Source organism: Belonocnema kinseyi, chromosome 3 (assembly GCF_010883055.1).
Source record: "Belonocnema kinseyi isolate 2016_QV_RU_SX_M_011 chromosome 3, B_treatae_v1, whole genome shotgun sequence".
In the NCBI taxonomy this organism is placed as follows: Eukaryota; Metazoa; Arthropoda; class Insecta; order Hymenoptera; family Cynipidae; genus Belonocnema; species Belonocnema kinseyi.
Genome location: NC_046659.1, coordinates 92,389,430 through 92,411,270, shown reverse-complemented (window position 1 = coordinate 92,411,270; position 21,841 = coordinate 92,389,430). Strand labels below are relative to the sequence as shown.

The 21,841-nt window shown below is 28.1% G+C and overlaps 2 protein-coding genes across 2 annotated transcripts in view; both read right to left on the bottom strand.

Annotated features, from left to right (window-relative positions):
- Positions 1–580: 580 nt before the first annotated feature.
- On the bottom strand, positions 581–10,768 carry LOC117169051 (membrane-associated progesterone receptor component 1-like). The gene is made up of 3 exons (XM_033355143.1): positions 10,184–10,768; positions 8,770–8,919; positions 581–1,717 (listed from the first exon to the last, which is right to left on the bottom strand). Exons 1-3 carry the CDS (start codon positions 10,521–10,523, stop codon positions 1,584–1,586), a joined length of 624 nt encoding a protein of 207 aa, XP_033211034.1. The 5' UTR covers positions 10,524–10,768; the 3' UTR covers positions 581–1,583.
- An 8,204-nt stretch (positions 10,769–18,972) lies between these two features.
- Positions 18,973–21,841, bottom strand: part of LOC117169054 (calcium and integrin-binding family member 3) — an 11,878-nt gene continuing 9,009 nt past the window's right edge. Inside the window, exon 5 of the mRNA XM_033355152.1 lies at positions 18,973–19,431. Coding sequence (XP_033211043.1) covers positions 19,214–19,431 — 218 coding nt within the window. The 3' untranslated portion in view covers positions 18,973–19,213. The remainder of the gene's footprint in view (positions 19,432–21,841) is intronic.

The window sequence follows — 21,841 nt, the reverse complement described above, 5'->3', positions numbered from 1 at the left end:
TTGCTCCGAATAAAAAAAGACGAATTTGAATCAATTCTTTCATTAAGATAGTATCATGTCTTTTTCTGATTCAGGGCGTTCACGACATTACATCTTTCTTGCATAAATTTTGCTACAACTTCAACTCGCTCCTTCTTTGCTTTCCACAGTTCTCCAATAAATTTATCTTAAAGTTCGCTCACAAAAGACAATGTCCGAGGAATAATAATAAAAAATCAAACATACTTTAGCTTATGGATAAAACTTAAGCTGCTGGAATTGTCAGTCTTTTCTTATGTAATTAGTGGAAAAAACGTTTTAAAAAATTGCGAACTGGACAAAACAATTTTCGCTTTCTTTTATACAAGTATACACATTCACATCGTAAAAAAGGCGAGTGAATGCAAATAGTTAAAACGAATTCCCCTTTTAACACATTCAGCCCTTGTTAATATTTTTTCTTTAAAAGCTAAGAGTTAACAGTGCATTTGGCTTCCTCAAACTGCTTTCCTTCCGATGATTACAAGTAAAATAACGTTAAAACGTTACCTACTCCTGGATAAACAATAACAACTAATGTGATAAAAGATAGAATGGAAAATTAATGGAACAGAGCGATGAAACTTTTAATTATGAATTAAAAACTACAAAAAGTAATCGTTAAGTGATCTTTTAAATTATCGACAACTTGTTCCGCATTTATTCGCTTCGTTCGTAATTTCCCATTGTCTAATTCAAATTTTAAAGTATCTTAGATTAGTAAAAAAAATTTATTGCGAATACCTTCGCATTGCAAACATGCTCGATCGACTATCGTGGACTAAAAATAAATAATCACGAATCTTTGCACTGCGTGTAAAAGTGAGTTTAATTTTAGAAATTTAGCGAGATCACAAGCGAAATTATTGCAGTACACCGTTATTAAGTAATATAATATAACATAATAAACTCGATTAAAAGCAATATCAATCTACAAGAGTACAAAAAATTTAATATCAGCGTACAGTATTTTTTCCATTTGAAATTAAAGTCTGAGAAAAGTTGTAAAAGCCTTTTCGCAGTGCAATATTGAATATAAAATGTACAATTCACTGATGCGGAAAATAAATCGCACAATTTTTCGCGTATTCACTATTTTAATTCCTTATACAGGAAATAATGCTTCAGTAAACTTGCCTATCATACTTTAGGCACAGTTTTAAATAATCGTAAAGTGTATAAAATTCCTCAAAAACGCTGAATTTCGACTCAAAGATTTAACTTTCGATTTAGTTGAGCTAAAAGGAATATTGTAGGTATTCAAAAAATTTTTTGTACACGTGTAAAAAACACTTTAACTGACATAAATCCACTTCAAATGTAAATGGACAGTTCGACTTTTAACCCACAACACCATTCTAAAATATTCATAGAATTCTGGATTTTTCAACAGACGTTCTCTCTCTCTCTCTCTCACTTTAGTTGAATAACGCGACAAAGTAGTAAAATATCCAGCCGAACGTTCATAATTGTATTCTTAGGCAATAATTCTGAATTTTTTGAAACAACAGTGTGTGCGTGGTGTCTACTTCAAGGTATTTCACTCCGAATTTACGTTCAATCGGTCAATCGTCCTTTGCCTTTGGTTCTTCATCGGTCTTGGGTTCTTGCGTCTCTTGGCTTCCTTCTTCCTCTTCGTCTGAATAATTTGTTGGAACTTCGCCAGGTTTCAAAAGTTTGCCCACATAGTCGTACCTCTCTGCAAAAACACAACTTCATTCATATTTCTCTAATTCAGGGTGTGTCTACTCAAATTTTGAATTAAAAAACCCTTAAAAATTCAAGGTTTTTTCAAGGTATATCTAGATATTTCCAGGTATAATTTTTTTTAATACAGAACTATGACATTTAGTTTACATAATATTCGGATAAACCCTTTAATTGTCCATTTGTGAATTGTTAAATTGTAATAAACTAATTTTATTAAGAAATCGGAAAATTTAAAAGAAAAGGAATAAGTTGTGATAAGTTGTCCGCAAAAGACTTTGTTTTTTTAACGACTCTCCTACAAATTGTTTTTTTTCTGTGTTAAAATGTCACTCTCAAGCACATTTTTAAAAAATAATTGCTTTTTTTTTTAATTGCATTTTTATCCTTTTACATTTCAACGTGAAATAATCCATTAAGAGCGGAAATTAAGAAAGTGCAATTTTAGACAAAAATGGACTTGAGGAGCCTAAATACATTTTTCAAATCCGCAACTATTCTGGGGAAATTTCATACACAGTTATGAATAAATGTGTAGAAACGCTACTTTTAGGGTGATCACTATTTTAAAATTTTTCGCCTCCCGGTTTAGAAAAAAAAATTCTCTTTGCGAAACCCATAGTTTTTTCATGTTTATTACTTATTTTTCAAATTAAATATTTCATGATTTTTTTTTTGCAAAATTGATTATGCCCAAATTACAACCTGAAAAATTTGAAAAAATATAGACATGCCTCACAATAAATGAACTTCTAAACAAAATATAAAACTATGGTAAAAAGTTTATTTAGATCTTTTTTTATAAACAAATGCAATTTTAACTGAACACTCTATCTCAAATGGAATTTTTTTAGAATTATGCAGTAAATATAATTAACAACATAAAAATGCAAAAACGTTTTTGTGATCTCAACGGTAAGTGCTAAAAGAATCAAATTTTTGTTAGCGACTCACGCAAACCGCCGTTGTTCCATCCATGCTTTGTCTAGCATTTGGTAGTCAATTTTCGTTCACAACGTGAACGAAAATTTGATTGTTTTAGCACTTACCATTGAGATCACAAAACCTTTCCTACATTTTCGTGTTGTTAATACTATTTACTACATACCTCATCAAAAAATTTCAATTTTAGATGGAGCACTGAGTAAAAATTGCATTTTTTAATAAAAAAATTATTGAGAAATGACTTAAAAAAAACTTTTTTCCATCGGTTTTAATTTTGTTTAGAAGTTCACTTATTGTGAGATGTCTGTTTTTTTTCAAATTTTGTCAGCTTTTAGTTTGGACGTAATCGACTATTCAAAAAGCCACTGTCAACTTCACCGTTGAAAATTGCATTCAGCTGGAAACTTTCAAAAATTACAAAATTCGAGAAAGCTCCCGGTATAATATTTCTCTCCCTGCTTTATCTCGATTCTCCCGGGTAACGATCTTCGTTAATTTATGAAAGTAGCTTTATAAAAGGACAAGACATTTCTTAACGATAAAAGCTTATAGAAATTTGATAATTATGCTAAACATGACCATTGAGATCACAAAACCTTTCCTGAATTTTCGTGTTGCAAATAATATTTACTACATACCTCATAAAAAATTTCAATTTGAGATGGAGCACTGAGTAAAAATTGAATTTGGTTATAAAAAAATGATTAAAAAATGACTTAAATAAACTTTTCCCCATACTTTTTTTATTTTGTTTTGAAGTTTATTTATTGTGAGTTAGGCCTGTTTTTTTAAATTTTTTCAGCTTTAGTTTGGACGTAATCGAATTTTAAAAAATCCATAAAATATTTAATTGCAAAAATAAGTAGTAAACAATTGAATTTTGAAAAAAACTATTGGGTGAAATATTATTGAATTGATGTGCACTTGACGACTGTGCGACAATTTTTAATTTTCATGACTTCACAAAAAATGTCGTGCCCACTTCAGGAATTTTGACTCTATAATAAGTAGAATAAGGACATTTTTTAATCTAATAAAATAAAATATAAGGATGCGTTTTATTAGACACTAGCAATAGATGCACGCGCGCAAATCGCGCATTCATGTCTCTGGATTTATATTTCCTAAAATAAAAACACACAAATTTAAAAATCCATTATTAACAAAAATTTATTATAAGGTTTTAAATATTTTTGAATCAATAATTAATAATTTCGAATTATAAGCGCCTGAAATTTAAAAAAATATACGAAAGATTTTGGACAATTTGATTAGAAATAGGAATTGTATTGTACAATTTATATAAGTCAAAGTGCTAAAAATTAAACCATTAAACTAATTTGAATCTTTTAAAGTTGAACCTTCTGAAAATCTAGAATTTTAAATTTTTATTACATAATAAAATTATAATTTAACATTAAAGCTAATTAGATCATTTTTTTTAAATAAAAAAATAAATTGAAATACTCTAAGAAAAACTTTCAAAATAAATAGTAATTTTAAATCGGTAACATTAGGAATGAAACAAAAATATTATAAGGTACAATTTCAAGCTTTTCAATTCGAAACTGCTTTATATTTACATATCAAATTATTAAATTCAAAACTATCAAGCCTTCTAATATGAAATTTTGAAATATTTAATAACGAAATGGTCCTGAAATTTGTAATTTGAAACTACAATATTCTGAAACTTAAAAATCAATATCTAAAAATTACTCTAAAAAATAATTTTAAGTCTAAATGTTACTTTCAAGACCGCAAAGATTGACCCGTTTTACAATTAAACATTCAAAGCTATAATTTTAAATTAAAATTGTTGAAATTTGTAGTCATTGTCACCGTTGACAATTGCAGAATTTTAAATATTGTGAACCTTTAAAGTTTAATTATTCTAAACACTTTGAAAATTATCCAATTTCTAGTTGGAAACTTTCAAACATTAAAAAATTTCCGAATGATGAAATACGGGAAAGGCCCCAATGTAATATTTCTCTCCCTGCTTTATCCCGATGAAATTAGCTTTATAAAAGAACAAGACATTTCTTAATGGTGAAAGCTTTTAGGAATTTGATAATTATGCTAAAAAACGCTAAAAACGAAATTAATCAGTTTTATATGTGTTGCTACAGCCCATGCATTTGATGAATAAATAAAAAAATGTTATTATGTTCATTGGAGATCGAAAAACATTCTGTAAAATCAAAATAATCACTTAAAGATAAGACAACAAAAATCCACTTTCAAGATGGCGTTTTGCGGATTGAACAGCAAAATTTGATCGAAATAAGTTATCCAGTTTCGAAAAAATATATGTCAATTAACAATCTGACTGACACTTGTCACAAATTGAAAATGTCTCGGTTGCGGATTGCGATAAATAAAATGTAAAATCGTCAGTTTCAATAGAAATTACAACTTATTCCCAAAATATTGAGCCTGAATGCGGTTCAAAAAAGTTTGATTTCAAAAAGTTAGCCAATTCAGAGTAAATTGTCGATGAATTTTAATGTTACAATTTCACAGCTTTTCAAAACCGGCTTTCTGCACATATTAAAAATCGATTTTTCAATTTTTTACAAAAACAAAAACTTGTTTCCGAGATATGCAAACGTTCAATAAGAATAATCGATGACAAAAATTTGTTCTGCCCCGATAAAATAAAAATAAATAATAATAAGTACAAAAAATATCGATGACAATTATAGTTAAAATTTAAATTAATATTTATTTATATTACTGTATGAAAGAATGAGAATTTTAACAAACCCTTTAACGCTACATGTATTTAATGCTTAAAGATTTTTTTATACAAATAAACCCATTTTCGGAAAATTGTTGTTGATCTACTAGTTCTGTACTGCCACTCTTGATTTAACTTATTAATATTTTTAATAAAATATATATTCTTCAGATTAGTGTAATATAGGTTTAGTTTTACACATAAAAACATCGTTATTTAATTTTATATTATCATTTTAAAAACAAATTTCAATACGCGTTAAAAAATTCCCTGACTCATCCCTGACCTGAATAATGTATTATTTTTTAAATAATGAGGAAGCTACAATACTTCTACTCTTTTAACAATATTTCAGCTAATAAATATTAGTTTTAGAAGGCTGAAAATTTGAAACTATTGTATTTTTAATACAGTGATCAATACGAAATCATTTAATTCAGAATAGATCATTATTCTGGAAATTTTTTAAAACATAATATGGAAAATATAATAAATCTTCTATGCCTTTGCTATTAGCGATTAAATAATAAATAATTATTGAAGATTAATTGCAAAAAAAACTATTTTAAACTTTTTATTGACAGTTTAATTGTAATTACAAAGAGTTTAAAACAAACTCAGTGTAAAAAACACTTAGTAATAAAATTAATAATTATTCATGGTGTCAGTTTTAATCAAGGAACACAATTCCCGGCCATTTCCCGGTTCAAAAGAAATGTTTGAAAGTTATGGAAATTAAAATATTCGATCAAAACTCAATTATAAGTGGATCTTTATTAAGTTTCAAAGTATTAAATTTAAAGCTTAAAAAATATTAATTCAGAAATTATTTATTTTATTTCTGTTTATTTGTTTTTTATATTATTTCCCATTTCTAAACAATTTCAGATCAAATAACTTAAGATCGTAACCCAAAAGATTCAGATAACTAATTTTGATTTAATATCCGAAAATAATCTACAAGGTTATTAAACAAATATCACTAATCTACGTATCTTTTAAAATATAAAAATGTTCCAAAAATTTTAGAAAGGCTCTCATGAAAAAGGACTTATGAAATAAAGTAGATTTTATTATAATTATTTACGAATTATATATCTTAGAAAATACATTTTTGAGACCATAAACATGGTTTTTAATTGTTATAAATTCCGAATAATTTGTTATCATATGCATTAGAGATTAAAACCATAAACATTTGAATTTATTCGTATTGTTATCACGAATAATAAAAATCATATAATTGTCGAAAATTTGAAATGTAATTCCCGGTTCGAATTTAAAAATCTTCTATAATAAATCGTTCAAATTAGAAGAAATTCTATTTTTAAATTGTGAACTTTTCTATCTAAAATCAATTAACTCCAAATTTTCTGTTTTTGACCACTTTCAGGTGTAAAAAAAATTCATTTTTGAACGCTTCCAACTTGAAATTTCTTAGCTATTAAAAAATTAAAATTATTTTTTTCGAAGCCCTCTTAATTTCTAATGGTGAAATAATCTGGATTTCTGAAAGCAATATCAATAAGAATGACGAATTCGAAGCTTTTATAACTTTAGGATAAAATACAAGTTTACAATTCTTTGTAAAACTATACTGAGACGTTGAAATGAGACCTTGAACATTGAACTAATGTTTAATGCACAGCTGAATAAAATTGAAATTTTGAAGTCAGTAGGTTCAATGAATGATTAAATTAAATTAAGCTAGTCAAAGTATTAATGGTTTTCCATATGTTATTTAACTAGTTTTCAAACACTTTTCTAGAACATTACATATTATATTTGTATACTAATTACATTATTACATTCTCATCATTTATGATTGAGAAAAACTATTAGAATTGTCGGAAATTTGACATCACACTTTTTCAACGGATCTCCACGTTTCGAGACACCCTGAATCCGAAAATCAGGTTTTCACGATGGCGTCTGCCTGTCCGTCCGGCCGTCCGTCCGTAAACACGATAACTCTCGAAAAAATGAACGAATCAAATTCATCTTTGGCACACTTTTTTTAGGTCCTAAAAGAAAGGACGAGTTCGTGAACCGGCCATTTTGGATGAAAATTCAAAAAGTGAGCGCATTTTGAAAATTTTTGAGACCACTTTTTTCTGAATTTGAAAATTCTATGTACGGATATTTATAGTATTAAAAAGAACAAACAATTTATACTTATGACTTTTTTCGATAAAAAGAAAATTCTCAAAGTTATAGCGTTTTCAACATTTTTTTAATCAACCGAAAATCAAAATTTGAAGCCGAAAAACGCACGATATGAAAAAAAGTCAAGAGAAGAAAAACCTTTCTTTTTGAAAGCCCTACAAGATTATCATAACCAATTTTTGGATTTCCTTAAAAAATCGAAAATTCAAATTTTGATTGCAGAAAAAATAATGGAAAATAAAAAATTCCATTTTGTGGACAAACTATGCAGGATACGAAAAAAGATGAATTAACAAAAATGGTTATCCCAAAAAGATCTACAATTTCATTAAGCATCACTTCTTGATAGGACGCGTACTTTTTATTTGATTCGTGAAAAATAACGTTGAAAAAAATAAAATAGAAAAATGTGTGGAAAAACGACAAAAGTTACGAGAAAAAATCCAACAAAAACTGTTTACAAAGGTCTGTCGGAAATCGAGCGCGCAGCGCGAGTGTCACGATGAGAATGTGTACCTCAAAGCCTACAGAGCTTTGAGAAACTTAATCTTTGACTATACTTAATTAAGTAGACAATTCAGAATATAAAGACGCATATAAATACTGCCATCTAAAAGAGATCTTTTTGATAAAGTTTTTTTCAAGCATTGCAAATGCAAAGAATAAATATCCGAGCGCGAAGCGCGAGGTAACCTATTATCGAGCGCGAAGTGCGAGATTCAACCGTCGCACGCCCAGCGCGCGATGAGAATGTACCCGCGATGCGGGCAGATTTTTTTATCTTTATGTTTATATTATTATGATTTTCGAATATTAACAATTTTACCTACTACATACAAATTATAAAATACAAGAAGTAAATTTTTAAAATGTACTAATAGAAAAATGTGAAACAATTTGAAAAAATATCATTAAATTATTTACAATGATGCTGCAGAAAAAAATCTTCACATCTACGGGTTCGCTTTTTTTGTTGAAAAGACAGAGTAAAACTAAATGAGATCAAAAGGTTTTACAACAAATTTCAATACATTTTTTTAGTATCTATGTATGATTTACTGTAATAATAAATCTCTTCATTCAGATTGTTTATTTTTTGTGCAATTAATAAAATAATAAATGTTAGATTTTGTAAGTAAATCAAAATAAAACTTCTAGACTTGATAAAATCGGTTTAGAATTTCTATTACCTTTAAACTGCTCTTCCCATTCCCTCACTGAATTCATTTCCGCAGTGTTTAAGTCACTCAAATCATCATATTCATCCTTTCCTGGAGCTACTGAAAATGTAGCTAGGCCTCTGCTAGCATCTCTTCCTCCAAATGCTGCATAAGGTCCGCCTGTAAATAAAAAAAGTAAAAATAAATCAACTGTTGTTTATAATCCCTAAATTATTACACATGAATCACATTGTTCCGATTAATAATAGAGCTATTTTTAAACAACTTTAGTCCAGGCATATTTCCGCTCAAATATACATTTATAAAAAGAATTTAATAATTTTCAAAATATGTTTGATCATGATGTTCCTTTTGTGTTTCTAAAATACTTGAGTATATTCCAATGTACATATTTATTGTAAGTGAATGATGTTTAATTCATTTAAAATCGGAATTAAATTTGCTTTCTTATAAATAATTTTCAAAGTGCCTCTTTTTCGGCTTATTAGACAAATACAAAATAAAAACAGAGGAAGAAAACAAAATTTAAGTTAATCAAAATTTGGAAAATGGGTTAGAATTATGGAAAATTTGGTAACGTTAGCCCTGAAAGGGCTGGAAAAGGTGTTAAGTTACGGAAAATTTCGACAGTGCGTTTAAAATTATATAAATTTTAGAAAAGTGTAATTTTTTTTATTATTTCCTTTCCTAATAGTAAAATGCAATAAAATATAGATTGGTTCAGAATCAAACAATAATGTATAATTCCAGATAAGATTACAAAGTACTTTAAATTTCAATCAGTATCATTTTAAAGTTTATAGAAACGTTTAAGACAAACGCAATACAACATTAAAACCCAGATAAAAGCGAAACTTCTCAACAAACGAGCGATTAAAACTGTCAATCGATAAAAAATAGTATTGCATAATTCGAAAATAAGAGCTCTCCTTCCACTGAAAATTATCTCTCGTTTCTCTCTGAACAACACCTACTTTGAATATTTTTATAGAAATTTCATCCTTTTGCAAAGTAACCAGCTAGACGTCATAATCTTTGCCCTGCTTATGAAAGCAGCACATCGATTAAAACACGCATCCTTTATACTTTATTCAGACTGGATTGAAAGAAAAAAAACATTACACACACTTCCTCCTATTTTTAGAAATTATCAATTACACAAACAGGGAAAAATAAATGCACCAAGCCCTCTAATTTCTTACTTTGCAAAGCACTTAATAAAAATCTTTTCATAAAACTCTGGGAGGAAAATAGTTATAAAATCATTAAAGCAATCATGCATCAGAAAAGAAGACCGCAATATTTCATCGTGAATGAACAGAGTAATTAAAGAGCGTCGCAAATGACGCGGGTATGGAAAAAATGCTGATGACGAAGCAAAAAGTGAGGTTGGTCTTCTATAGAGTTAGAGAAAAATACTTACCAGGGCCGTAAAACCTTGAACCCCTCGTGACATCGTAGACGCTACCGTTGACTGCAACTAGGACACGACCTTCGGGTCCTGTTCCATCGTAAGGTTTAAGTTCCTCCAGGGTAAAATCTTTCCTTATTTTTGGCAATTCCTTCACTTGCTCGACCGGCTCATCCGCCTTGGTTTTGCTCTTGATAATTTTGTATACGAGGAAGGCGATTATTGCGACCAAGGCGAGGTTTAGAGGACTTCGAACAATTTCCGAGACGAAGCTGGAGAGAAAAGGTTGTGCGGCCTCCTGGTTTTCAGAGGTCGGCGACGAGGGCCCCGGCGGAACTTCCTTTTCGGCCATCTTGACCACCGATTTTTAGATACTTCGAGCCGTTTTGCAAATTGGTTCAAACAGACAGGAATGACCGAATTTTCAGGATGGAAGTAAGGATCTGGAATTGGAGTTGAATTGTCCTGGCAGGTGACAGTTTAAAATGGGCGACAAACGACCAGCAGACACGTACAGAGTCACGCCACTAAATCGACACCGGCGCATCACGGCGCACACATTTTGAGCAGGGAGGGAAACGCACACCAACGTGACGCCAAGTAGTATGTTAAGTGTGGTGTGACTTATGGCACACTGTGGCGTGTACATAGAGACACAGCTGGCATGGGAGCGAGTGTTAGTAAATCCCCCACCTAAATCAGGATCGTGGTTCGACTCCAAAACTCAATGGGCTTTTGCTTTTGCCTATATTGCTATTGCTATTGGGCTCATCGAACTGATCAGCTCCCAATATAACGAACATAAATGAATGAATGAAGTATGTAGTATTGTAATGTATGTAATCGATGGATCAAATTATCACAAGCGCGTATATTCAGATTGCATAAACAAATTACGCAAGATTATGCATTGTGAAAGGGAGGGGCCGCTGCAATTTTAAAATTTAATATTTTCCCAATTTTTTTCTACATAGTGTAGTTTTACTTTCGATTTTTTTTATTAATCCCTTCCAATTTGTTGGCTTTCCGAAAAAAATGCGCATTTCTTTTTCTTTGTTACGTTAACCCGTGCCCTTGATAAAGCTCGGTTTTACGAAAAAATGGGTAAAAGAAGCATTGTTATAAACTCCACCCAATAACTTTTTATTTTGACCTGCCCCCCCCCCCACCCATTTCATTTATTTTGTCTGGAAAATGCCCCCAAAAATGCAAAATAGCAGTTTTCTATCAAATTCACGCTAAAGATGGTACTTTTTGGAATTTATTCAACATGAACCATTTTTAGTTGATATAAGTGAAAAATTTCCAAATATAGTTTAAAAAATTTGGAATTTTTAAAATAATTATTATTTGTTTAAACAAAATTTCCCCTTGTAAGTCGTGAAAAGTTATTTTCTTTTGAGGTAAATGATATAAAGTTGTGGAATATCAAGAGTAGTACTTCCTATTTAACATATTTGGTAATTATTAAAATTATTTTCATTTTTTAAAAACTTTTTCTTTAAATCGTAAAAAGTTCTGGAATCGATGACACACTTAAACATGCTGAGAGTGACATCATTTGTAAGTATATTCGTCAATTATTTAAACAATTTTTACTTAGATTGTTTTCCCCTGTAAAGCATGCATAGTTATTATTTTCCGGAATTAATGATATACAATTAAGAGATATTGAGAATAAAATTTGTGTTTCTTAAAGATATTTAGCAATTTTTTAAGCAACTAAATAGCGGACAAAAAGTAACAAATTCCAGAAAAACCCGCTATCTATCTATATTCTTGATCCTAAATCGGGGCAACTTAAACGTAAACAGACAGAACCTCATGAAACACTTCTGTTGGATTTGGACGCATGGCGCAACCTGATGCAACTAACACGCTGAGTGTGCGACCCTCTCTCCTTTTTTGTGACGCTTGACTGAGCATTAGTGTGGCCTAAAGTTTTTCTCCAATATTTATGCATATCACCCGGCAATCTGTTCAAATCCACAAAAAAATAAATACATTTTTTAATGTTATTTCGAGGTGGCGCAAGCCTCATGAAGTTTAGCACGTATTTCTCATAGAAAAAAAAGACGTATTTGTACATTTTATTCAGAATCAACAATATTATGTGAATCGAGTTGAAACTTAACATTTCTTCTGTAGAATATGAATAAAATACATAGTTATTACTTTTTAAATATCACCCTTACAGGTCTGTTTTATATGGTCACGAAAAAACCCCATAAATAAAAAAAAAGGATTTTACGAGTTTTTTGCGATAAATTATGATTTTTGAGTGGGTTTTTAAAGCAAATTGTTTGTGATACACAAAATGCTACCTCATTCTGATAATTTGATGTTTAAAAAAATTGTTTAAGCAATTTATTGTTGCTTTTAGTTGTTTTCTCTTAAGCTAAAGTTAAAAAGCCGCGTGTTTTTTTTATTTTCCTCGTTTATTCAGTTCTTATTTAGACAAATATTATGATTAATTCTAACAAACATATTGATTTATAATATTCTCTTAGAATAATGGTAGACAATTGCAGTTTTTCGAAAAATGTTCCACTTTTTGTCCAATTTTCAGTGATAGTGAGGTAATTAATTAATTAAAGTTAACAGAATCAATAGTTTAAACAATTTATTGTTATTGTTAATAATATTCCATTTGAATTATGCTAGAAAGTTGCTGTTTTTCTGAAACTATCAACTACGTGTCTACTTTTCACTTAGAGTGAATTAATGATTAATTTAATGTAGCAAAAATATTGTTTAAACAAATTATTTTTATAATTATCTTCTTCTGTAATAATGCAAGACAGTTGCGGTTTTTTCTAAACATTTACAATTTTTACTCGTTTTTTATTTTGTAAATTAATAATTAATGCAAGTTAACAAAGATAGTTGAAGGGTGTCACGGCATAACAATGCAAGTTCCATTTTTTTGAAAACTCGCTTTATTCGAACCGGAAGTGGATTTTGGAAACTCTTTATTTTCCATAACCATGTATATGCCATGGGTGGTGCACCTACGCGATATTCATTTGCATTCGGCTTCAATCTATTCAGCCTTCGTTTACGTGTTGCCGGTGTTCTTTTCTATATGGCAAGTAAAATTTGAAGTAGAAGATTAATTTAGAAGACCAAGATGATGTGCCTGGAGAGGGTTTTAGAGCCGAAAAAGATGCTTTACTTTATTTATATTCACAGTTATTTATAATCCCCGATAGATTATTTATTTGATAAGTAATATTTCGGGGATTTACTGTGCTGCTAAAAACAGTATTAACTTATTAAATTTCATATCATGTTTATAATCCTTATTATTTTGAGGCGTGGGCATGGAATTCTTCAAAGTTATTCAGAAGACTGAAAATAAAACCGGAAATTGTATTTCTTACGGGCGATTTTTTTTGCTCTTTTTCCAATACTAAAAAAAATTAATTAAAAAAAGCTATCTTTCACAACAAAAAAAAACAAATAATGGAATAACTAGGAGTAGGTGGAATGATTATATCTGTAAAGACCTGTGACAGGTTTCTCTTGAATTACATCAAAAAGTTTATTGAAAATCGTAAAAGTATAATTTGGAATTGCACATATTTTAATGTCAGCTAATAATTTATTATAATATTTTAGACGACAAGGTAGACTTACTGCAGACAAACAAATTGCTTCCGGTACTCGTCTCGTAGATATCAATTTTACAAATATCTGATTTATTTCAGAAAAATATATGCACAAAAAAGAAAGAGATTGTTTAAAACATGATTCTCTCTGATTTTTTATTTGTGCATGACTAAGAAGCCAAATCAAAGGTGAGATTTGTTTAAACAAACATTTTTTCTAAGTTTATTTAATTATTGAGTCACTACAACTGAAAAATAGATAAATAGTTAAAAATTTCGGGAAAAAATCACAACTATGTAGTATTAATATAGATGAAAATAGCTACAAACAATAATAATTTGTATAAACCATTATTATTTTTGCTAAATTCAATTAAATATTAACTTACTCCAAATAAAAAGTGGACAAAAAGTTAAAAATTTCATAAAAAAGGCAATTTTCTAACATTATTATAAGAGAATATTATTAACAATAATAATAAATTGTTTAAGCAAATATTTTTGTTAATATTAATTAAGTATTAACTAACTCTAATTGAAAATTGAACAAAAAGTGGAAATTTGTGGAAAAACCGCGACTTTCTAACTCTATTCTAAGAGAACATTAGTAAGAAGAATAATAAATTGTTTAAACTATTTATTTGAACATCTGATTACAGTATAAAAGAGTATTCTATGTATTAGAAACAATGTACATTAATGAAACCACAAAAAAAGCATAATTAGCGCCAAAAACTCAAAGAACCAATTTTTTCATTTATGGGGTTTTTCGGAATCCTACACTAAAAAAATGGTTAGTTGAGCCAACTATTTAGTTAGTAAGATATCGTACTGCTATTTTATTAGTTGATACTGCTATTTTATTAGTGGGTACAACAATTTCATTAGTTGCAATGACTATTCAGTTTGTAACGGCAACTAATTAAATAGTTTTCCCAACTAATAAAATAGCAGTACGATATCTTACAAACTAAATAGTTGGCCCAACTAGCCATTCTTTTAAGTGTATAAAACAGATTTTTGAGGGTGACATTTAAAAAGTAATATTTCATATGGTTAATTATAAAGAGAAATGTCCAGTTTCGGAAACTTTAGCTAGTGCTGATTTCAAAATGTTGTGAATTGAAATGTTTATGCTTAACGGAAAGAATTAAATTGACATCAACATTCGTCCTCGTCTTACGACATTTAAAAGGTTCAATTTGCTTTCAGTTTGTACCCTCTTTAGCAGAATAAAAACATAAATTTATTCATTGACAGCAAGAAAACCGTGACATTTCCCTGTGTCCTATAACAAAATTTGACAAATACATTTCAGCTATTAAAAATCTTTAAATGCTACCAGTTTTTACTAATCTTAGTAACAGGTTTCTTCGTTTCTTTAAAACATTAAGCTTAAACAAATTTCATCGGTTGACAGCGTTGCGTTGCAAAGAACTATACGGTTGGTGCAAAAGACACCAACTGAGCAGCAATTGAAATCCAACATATTTAAAGTTTGTTATATTTAAATATTTGAAATTAAAGTGAGTTACTTTTTTATTCACATTTATAATTTTTCGAGGATCAAATAAAAGTAAAAAAATGAATATATTTTCTTAGTTTATTAAAGGTTACAAAATTTATTAAACAATACTAATTTTTAGATTTGATTAATAAATGAAAAATGATGAATTGAGATTTTAATTTAATTTGTAAACCAACTTTAATTTATATGCTATTTCAACTTCAATACAAAATATTTAATGTCTAATTTGTGTAAGTGGTTATTTTCAGTTTATATCTATTGACTAAAAAATTATCAAATACTCTGTACCATCATTTTTGTAAATTAAAATTTCCAAATAAATAATTTTATTTTATGTAAGAAATTTATTCACAAATGTTTCTAAATATTGATGATCAAAGAGCAGATTTGTATTAGAGATGATTTTTTAATATTGGGAAATAATTGCGTTATTAACATTTTGCTATACCACACTATAATTTGTAAACTTTTCACTCTTACAAAGAAATGAGAGATATAAAATTTGAGAATAACTTAGAATATCTAAATTCACAAAATGTATTCACTATCGGTACCTCTAAAAAATATTCGATATTTTAAGTTCTGAAGATTTAACAAAATATCCAAAAAGAATTTGGAAAATTTTAAGACATTTTTTTTATTCTGTAGTATTTAAAATTTGTCATAAAAACTGAATTACTTCAAAAGATATTCAGAAGTTAGCAAAGATTCGAAAATCATTTAAGTCTTGAGAAGATTTAAAAAAATTGTTTAACGTAGATTGTAGATTTTTGAAGAGTTTGACAAGAAAGAAGTTATTTAAGAATTTTAACTTTTTTCAAGAATAAAAAAAATAATTTAAGATTACTGGACAAATTTTAAAAGCTTTTTATTAAAAAAATGAATTTTAAGAAAAAATTGAAAAAGATTTCAAAACGTTTCAAAAGATTTACAAAAATGTCAAAAATATGTTAAATCAAAATAAACTTTTTTCCTTGAAGTTCATGGGAAAACTTTGAATGATTTTTCATTTTCAAAAATTAATTTTTAATGTAAATAATTTTTATAATATTTTTAGGTTTCAAAAAGTAGTTGATTTTAATCATTCAATGGTAATAATAAGATTTTTAAATTCTGAAAATAAAATAAAAATAAAGAATAGTTTTTTAAATTATTTAGACTGACATACTGATATATTTGAGAATCTTTGAAATACTGAAATACCTTTTTTCATATCGTCTGTTATTTGACTTAAAAGGTTCATTTTCGTGTGTCTTTTGGAATTTTATAAGCGCTTTAATTCTGGTAATTTTTGGTTGTATGAAAAAAGTCATCAGGATAAATTTTTCAACTTTTTGAATACTATAAACATCCGTACAGAAAGATTTTGAAAAAAATTATCTCAAAAATAGTAAAAATGGGCTCACATTTTGAATTTTATATCCAAAATGGTTAGCTAACAAAATTGGCCTTTAGTTTAGGACATTAAAAGAGTGTACCAGAGGCCAATCTAATAGAATGATTTTTTCAAAAGTTATCGTGCTCATAGACAGACATACATACATACAGACAGATCGAGAGACAGACACATTCGTAAAAATTTATTTTTCGGATTCAGGAGGTCTCAAACGTGGACATTTAACGAAAACTGGGAGGGGGGTGTCAGATTTTACACAAATCTAATACCTTCTCTGATGAGAATGTAAAAAAAACATTAATAAAAATTTGTTTGCTCTGCTTCCGGTGAAAAAATGTTATCTACTAGTTTTTTCTTAGCTTGCGTCGTGTGTCGAAAAATTTAATTTGTGTATTTTCAATGTTTTTTAATAAATTAAACGAAAACGGCGTGTCCTATAAAAAAGTGATTAATAACAAATTTGTAGATATTTTTTTGGGTGCATAATATTTGTCTTAGCATTTTTTCCCTATCTTGAATAGTTTGACCAAAAAAGGCAATTTTTGGTTTTTGATTATTTTTTGTGCGGTCAAAATCAGAATTTTCAATTTTTCGAAAAAATTCGAAAAGTTGTTATGATAATCTTGTAGGGCTGTCGATATTCAACATTTTTCTTCTCAAGCACCATGAACAAGTGTACAGAGAATTTTTGAATCATGAAAAAATGTGGACTCAAAAATTTCCAAAATAGGCTCACAGACATACAAACACATTTGTAAAAACCTGTTCTTCGGATTCATGGGGTCTCAAAAGGTGGACCTTTGGATAAAAATTGGAGGGGGGAGGGGGTCAAATTTTACAAAAATCTAATACCTCCTCTGATGAGAATGTAAAAATGATTTATTTGTCATGAATAACTTTTTGATAGTTCTGTTTTTGGTTCTAATCGTAAAAAAATAGTATTAAAAACATAAAAAATTTAATTTTTTGAAAAGTGGTTGATAACAAATTTGTAGTTCTTTTTTAAATACACAATTTTGGTTTCATCATCTTTTACCGTATTTTGCACAGTTTGGCCGAAAACTGTGAGTTTTGTATTTTTATTTATTTTGTATGCTGTTAAAATTTGAATTTTGGATTTTTCAAGAAAATTCAAAAAGTTTTTATAATAATCCCGTAGGGCATTCAAACAGCAACATTTTTCTTCTCTTGAATTTTTTTCATATCGTGCGTTATTTGGCATAAAATGTTCATTTTCGTGTGTTTTTTGGAATTTTGCAAATGCTATAGCTATGGTAATTTTTGATTTGATAAAAACAGGCATTAGGATAAATTTTTTGGCCTTTTGAATACTATGAATAACCGTACAGAGAACTTTAAATTTCAAAAAAAGTTATCTCAAAAATATTCAAAATGTGCCCACTTTTTGCATTTTTATCCAAAATGGCTGGCTAATGAACTTGACCTTTAGTTTAGAACACTAAACGAGTATACCAAAGGCCAATCTAATAGATTAATTTGTTCAAAAGTTATCGTGTTCACAGAGAGACATGCAGACGGACATACATACAGATACATTCGTAAAAGACAGTTTTTCGGATTCAGGAGTTCTCCAAACGTGGATATTTGACCAAAAATGGGGGGGGGGGGTAAAATTTTACACAAATCTAATGCCTTCTCTGATGATAATGTAAAAATACATGTTGTTTTATCTAATACAGTGAAAAATAGCAAAAAGTGCAATTAAAGCAGTTTATATGTTTTAAATTAATTATGTATTACAGTAATTTGTAAAAATTTGCATAAACATTTTTTTTATAATATAATTTAGTAACTAGAAACTTTTAATAAATAAGCAAAGTGCGAAACTCTAGCTTCCTTGATTTTGAGTACCTATATTTTTTTGGGTAGATGTATGGATCAATTTAATAAACATTGTGCGAAAAATAGATTGCGCTATATACACAGTATAATAATCTAATGCAAATGGCCATGGACTTAGCACCGATTATTTTTCCCTGTTATTGTAAATTAAAATAGTAGAAAAATCATTAATAGAATCATCTGAAATACATATTTTTATTTATTCTATAAACAAAATAACATTATTTAACAAAAAAAAAGTAACATTTGTAGTATATTAGTACAATCTTTTAATTATTTTGATAATAATATCTCCAATTCTTAAAAACTTGTAACAAGTCTATAATTACCGACGGATTGATAAACAAATTTAATATTTTAGTATAATTAATTCATTTTACTACAAATTTCAACAGCCTAATTTTTCAACTTGCATAGGTGAAAAAAAAAACAATAAAGTATGACTTTTAAAGAAAACTCAATTTCGTTTAAAAATCGTCGAATACATTCTTAAATGTTCTCATTTAGAAAACGTTTCATAATAAAAACATCTGCCAACTCTAATTTTCAAAATAATAATTTAGGAAATAGATGCGACAGAAAAAATAAATTTTACATTCAGTGAAAAAGACGCCTTTTCACTTTACATTTTATGAATAATGCAGTTATATTCGCAAATGGAAAGTCGAGAGGAAATCCGCTGCTCTGGTCACAACGTGTTCAAATTCCAAAAAAGATAGGGCACCGTCACTGTCAATATCACTTTCCTCAATAACTTTTTCACAAATCATATCTATTTCTTCAGAACTTAATCCACCTCGAACCAATTGTGTGCAGGTTTGTTCCAAATCATTCAAACCCAGCACTCCATCATTATCGAAATCTATTATTGAAAATCGATTAATTATAATTGTATTCCAATAAATTCGTATTTAAAAGTATATTTTTTATCTAATTTTCAAGATAAGAAAATATCAAACTGCATATACATTGAATCTAATTAATTCTACTTTCTAACTTTTATGTTATTTAGTTATGATTACAGTCATCATTAGATTTAAAAAAGGTAAATAAGTGCATTTCTGTGAAAAATAGGTGACAAATAGATGACCGAAAAAATTATTATCCGTCAAATAAACATGCAAGAAAATGCCTTTTTCACATATTAAATCGATGGGCAACTTCATAGCCCGATATCATTCAATCTCATTTCCCGGGTTTAAAAAATTGTTCCCGGTCATTTAAATTTTAGAATCCAAGCTCTCAAACTGAATTTACAATTTGAAGTACCTATTGAAACAAAAATGTCTGAACAAAATCTACTGCGGAACAATAAATGAGAAATTAAAAATTTTAAACTGTCGAAATAAAATATTTTTAAAATTCTACTTATAATTTCAAAGTAGAAGCAATTAAAATTGAATAATTTGTATTCCGAGGCCTTCAAACAAAAAAACGAAAATTTAACATTGCACATTAAAACACTGAAAACTGTTTAACTGTTAAAACTTCGCGCTTGACATTGGCTCAGTTATAAATAACTTTGAAGATTTTCATTTGGAAATTGTTGCGAAACATTTTTTATTTTTCAATCACTTGTTTCAATTTGAAATAATATGTAATTATAACATTTTAAAGTGTTCGTTTCATAATTAATCAATTTCACTTTATTTTGTTTTAAATTGTGCAATGTATGAAGTATCAAGTTAAAATGATGAAATGTGTAGCATATTTAACTTAAAAATATTCAGCTATGAAGGATTTCGAATGAAAATGGTACAATAACGTTAAAATTTACATTTCTTTAATTTAAAATGCTCCTAAATTAAAATTGTTCAGTATTATCCAACAAATCTTGTTAAATTAAAAAATCATTTTTTATAACCCTTACATCAATCCAAGACTATTAATTATCATTGTGTTATGACTTTCAATTCTAAATAAATTTGCAGAGTTTTAAAGGGTTAAGTTTCAAAATGATACTACTAAAAAATCCAGAAACATAAAATTCCCGAATAATAAAATTTCCGAATAATCTAAAAAATAAAACTACGGAATAAAAAATGTTATTAATGATCAAATTCGCTATTTATAAAATTCCAGAATAATAAAATTCCTTAAAAGTTTATAATATCATTGAATTCGAAAATTCTCGAATGATGAAATTCCCGACAGTTTATAATATTACCGAATTCGGCAATTCCCGAATTATAAAATAACAAAAAAAGAAAATTTCCAAATTATAAAATTCCCGAATTTGCAAAATTATTTTTTTATTCATAAAATTAATTAAATTATTAAAATTAAACGTTATTACAATGAACAATTTTTGAATTCAGGACGAATGAAAAATCACGAAAAATAAAATTCCTGACACTGTAAAATTTCCGAATTGGAAAATCGGAAATAATAAAAGTTCCTAAGAATAGAATTCCGGAATTAGAAAATTCCCGAATAATAAATATTCTGAATGATACAATTTCTTAATTATAAAATTCCCGAACAGTTTTTCATATTTTCGAATTAAAAAATATCCAAAAAGAAAGTTCTCGAATTTAAACATTTTTTTATTTATAAAATTCATTAAATTATTATAATTAATTATTTTTCATTCTAGACGGATAAAAAATCACGAAAAATAAAATTTCCCGATAGTTTCAAAATCTTGAATTGGAAAATTCCCGTATAATACAATTCCCTGATTAGAAAATTCCCGCATAATAAAATTTTCTAATTAGAAAATTTCCTAATAATAAAATTCCCCGACAGTTTATAATAATATACAATTGTAAAATTAGTGAATAATAAAATTCGTAACAGCAAACGGCAGAATAAAAAAATATTCTAACTAGAAAATTGTGGAATTATAAAATTCATAAATGTAAACAATAACTTTTTTTTTTCATATATAACAAAAGTTTTAATTAGAATATAATTTTAATTTTAATAATTTAATTAATCTTACAAGTAAATAAACATTGTAATTGCTTAAACTCGGGAATTTTCTCATTTGAACAGTTTCGGATATATAATAATTAGGTAATTTTCTGTCGGGAATTTTCATATTCGAGAATTCTATTATTCGAGAATTTTAAAATGTCCAGAATTTTATTTTTCCTCATTTTTCAGTCGTCGCATTTATTTAAAAAAATTTTTATATTAGGAAATTTTCTAGTTCGGATATTTTATAATTCGACAATTGAGACTCCGGATTCTATAACCACGCATAAAATTTGCCTGGCCGCTTCAGGCCGCTCGAGTTGGCCCCTGATGGCTTGAAAATCAGTTTTCGA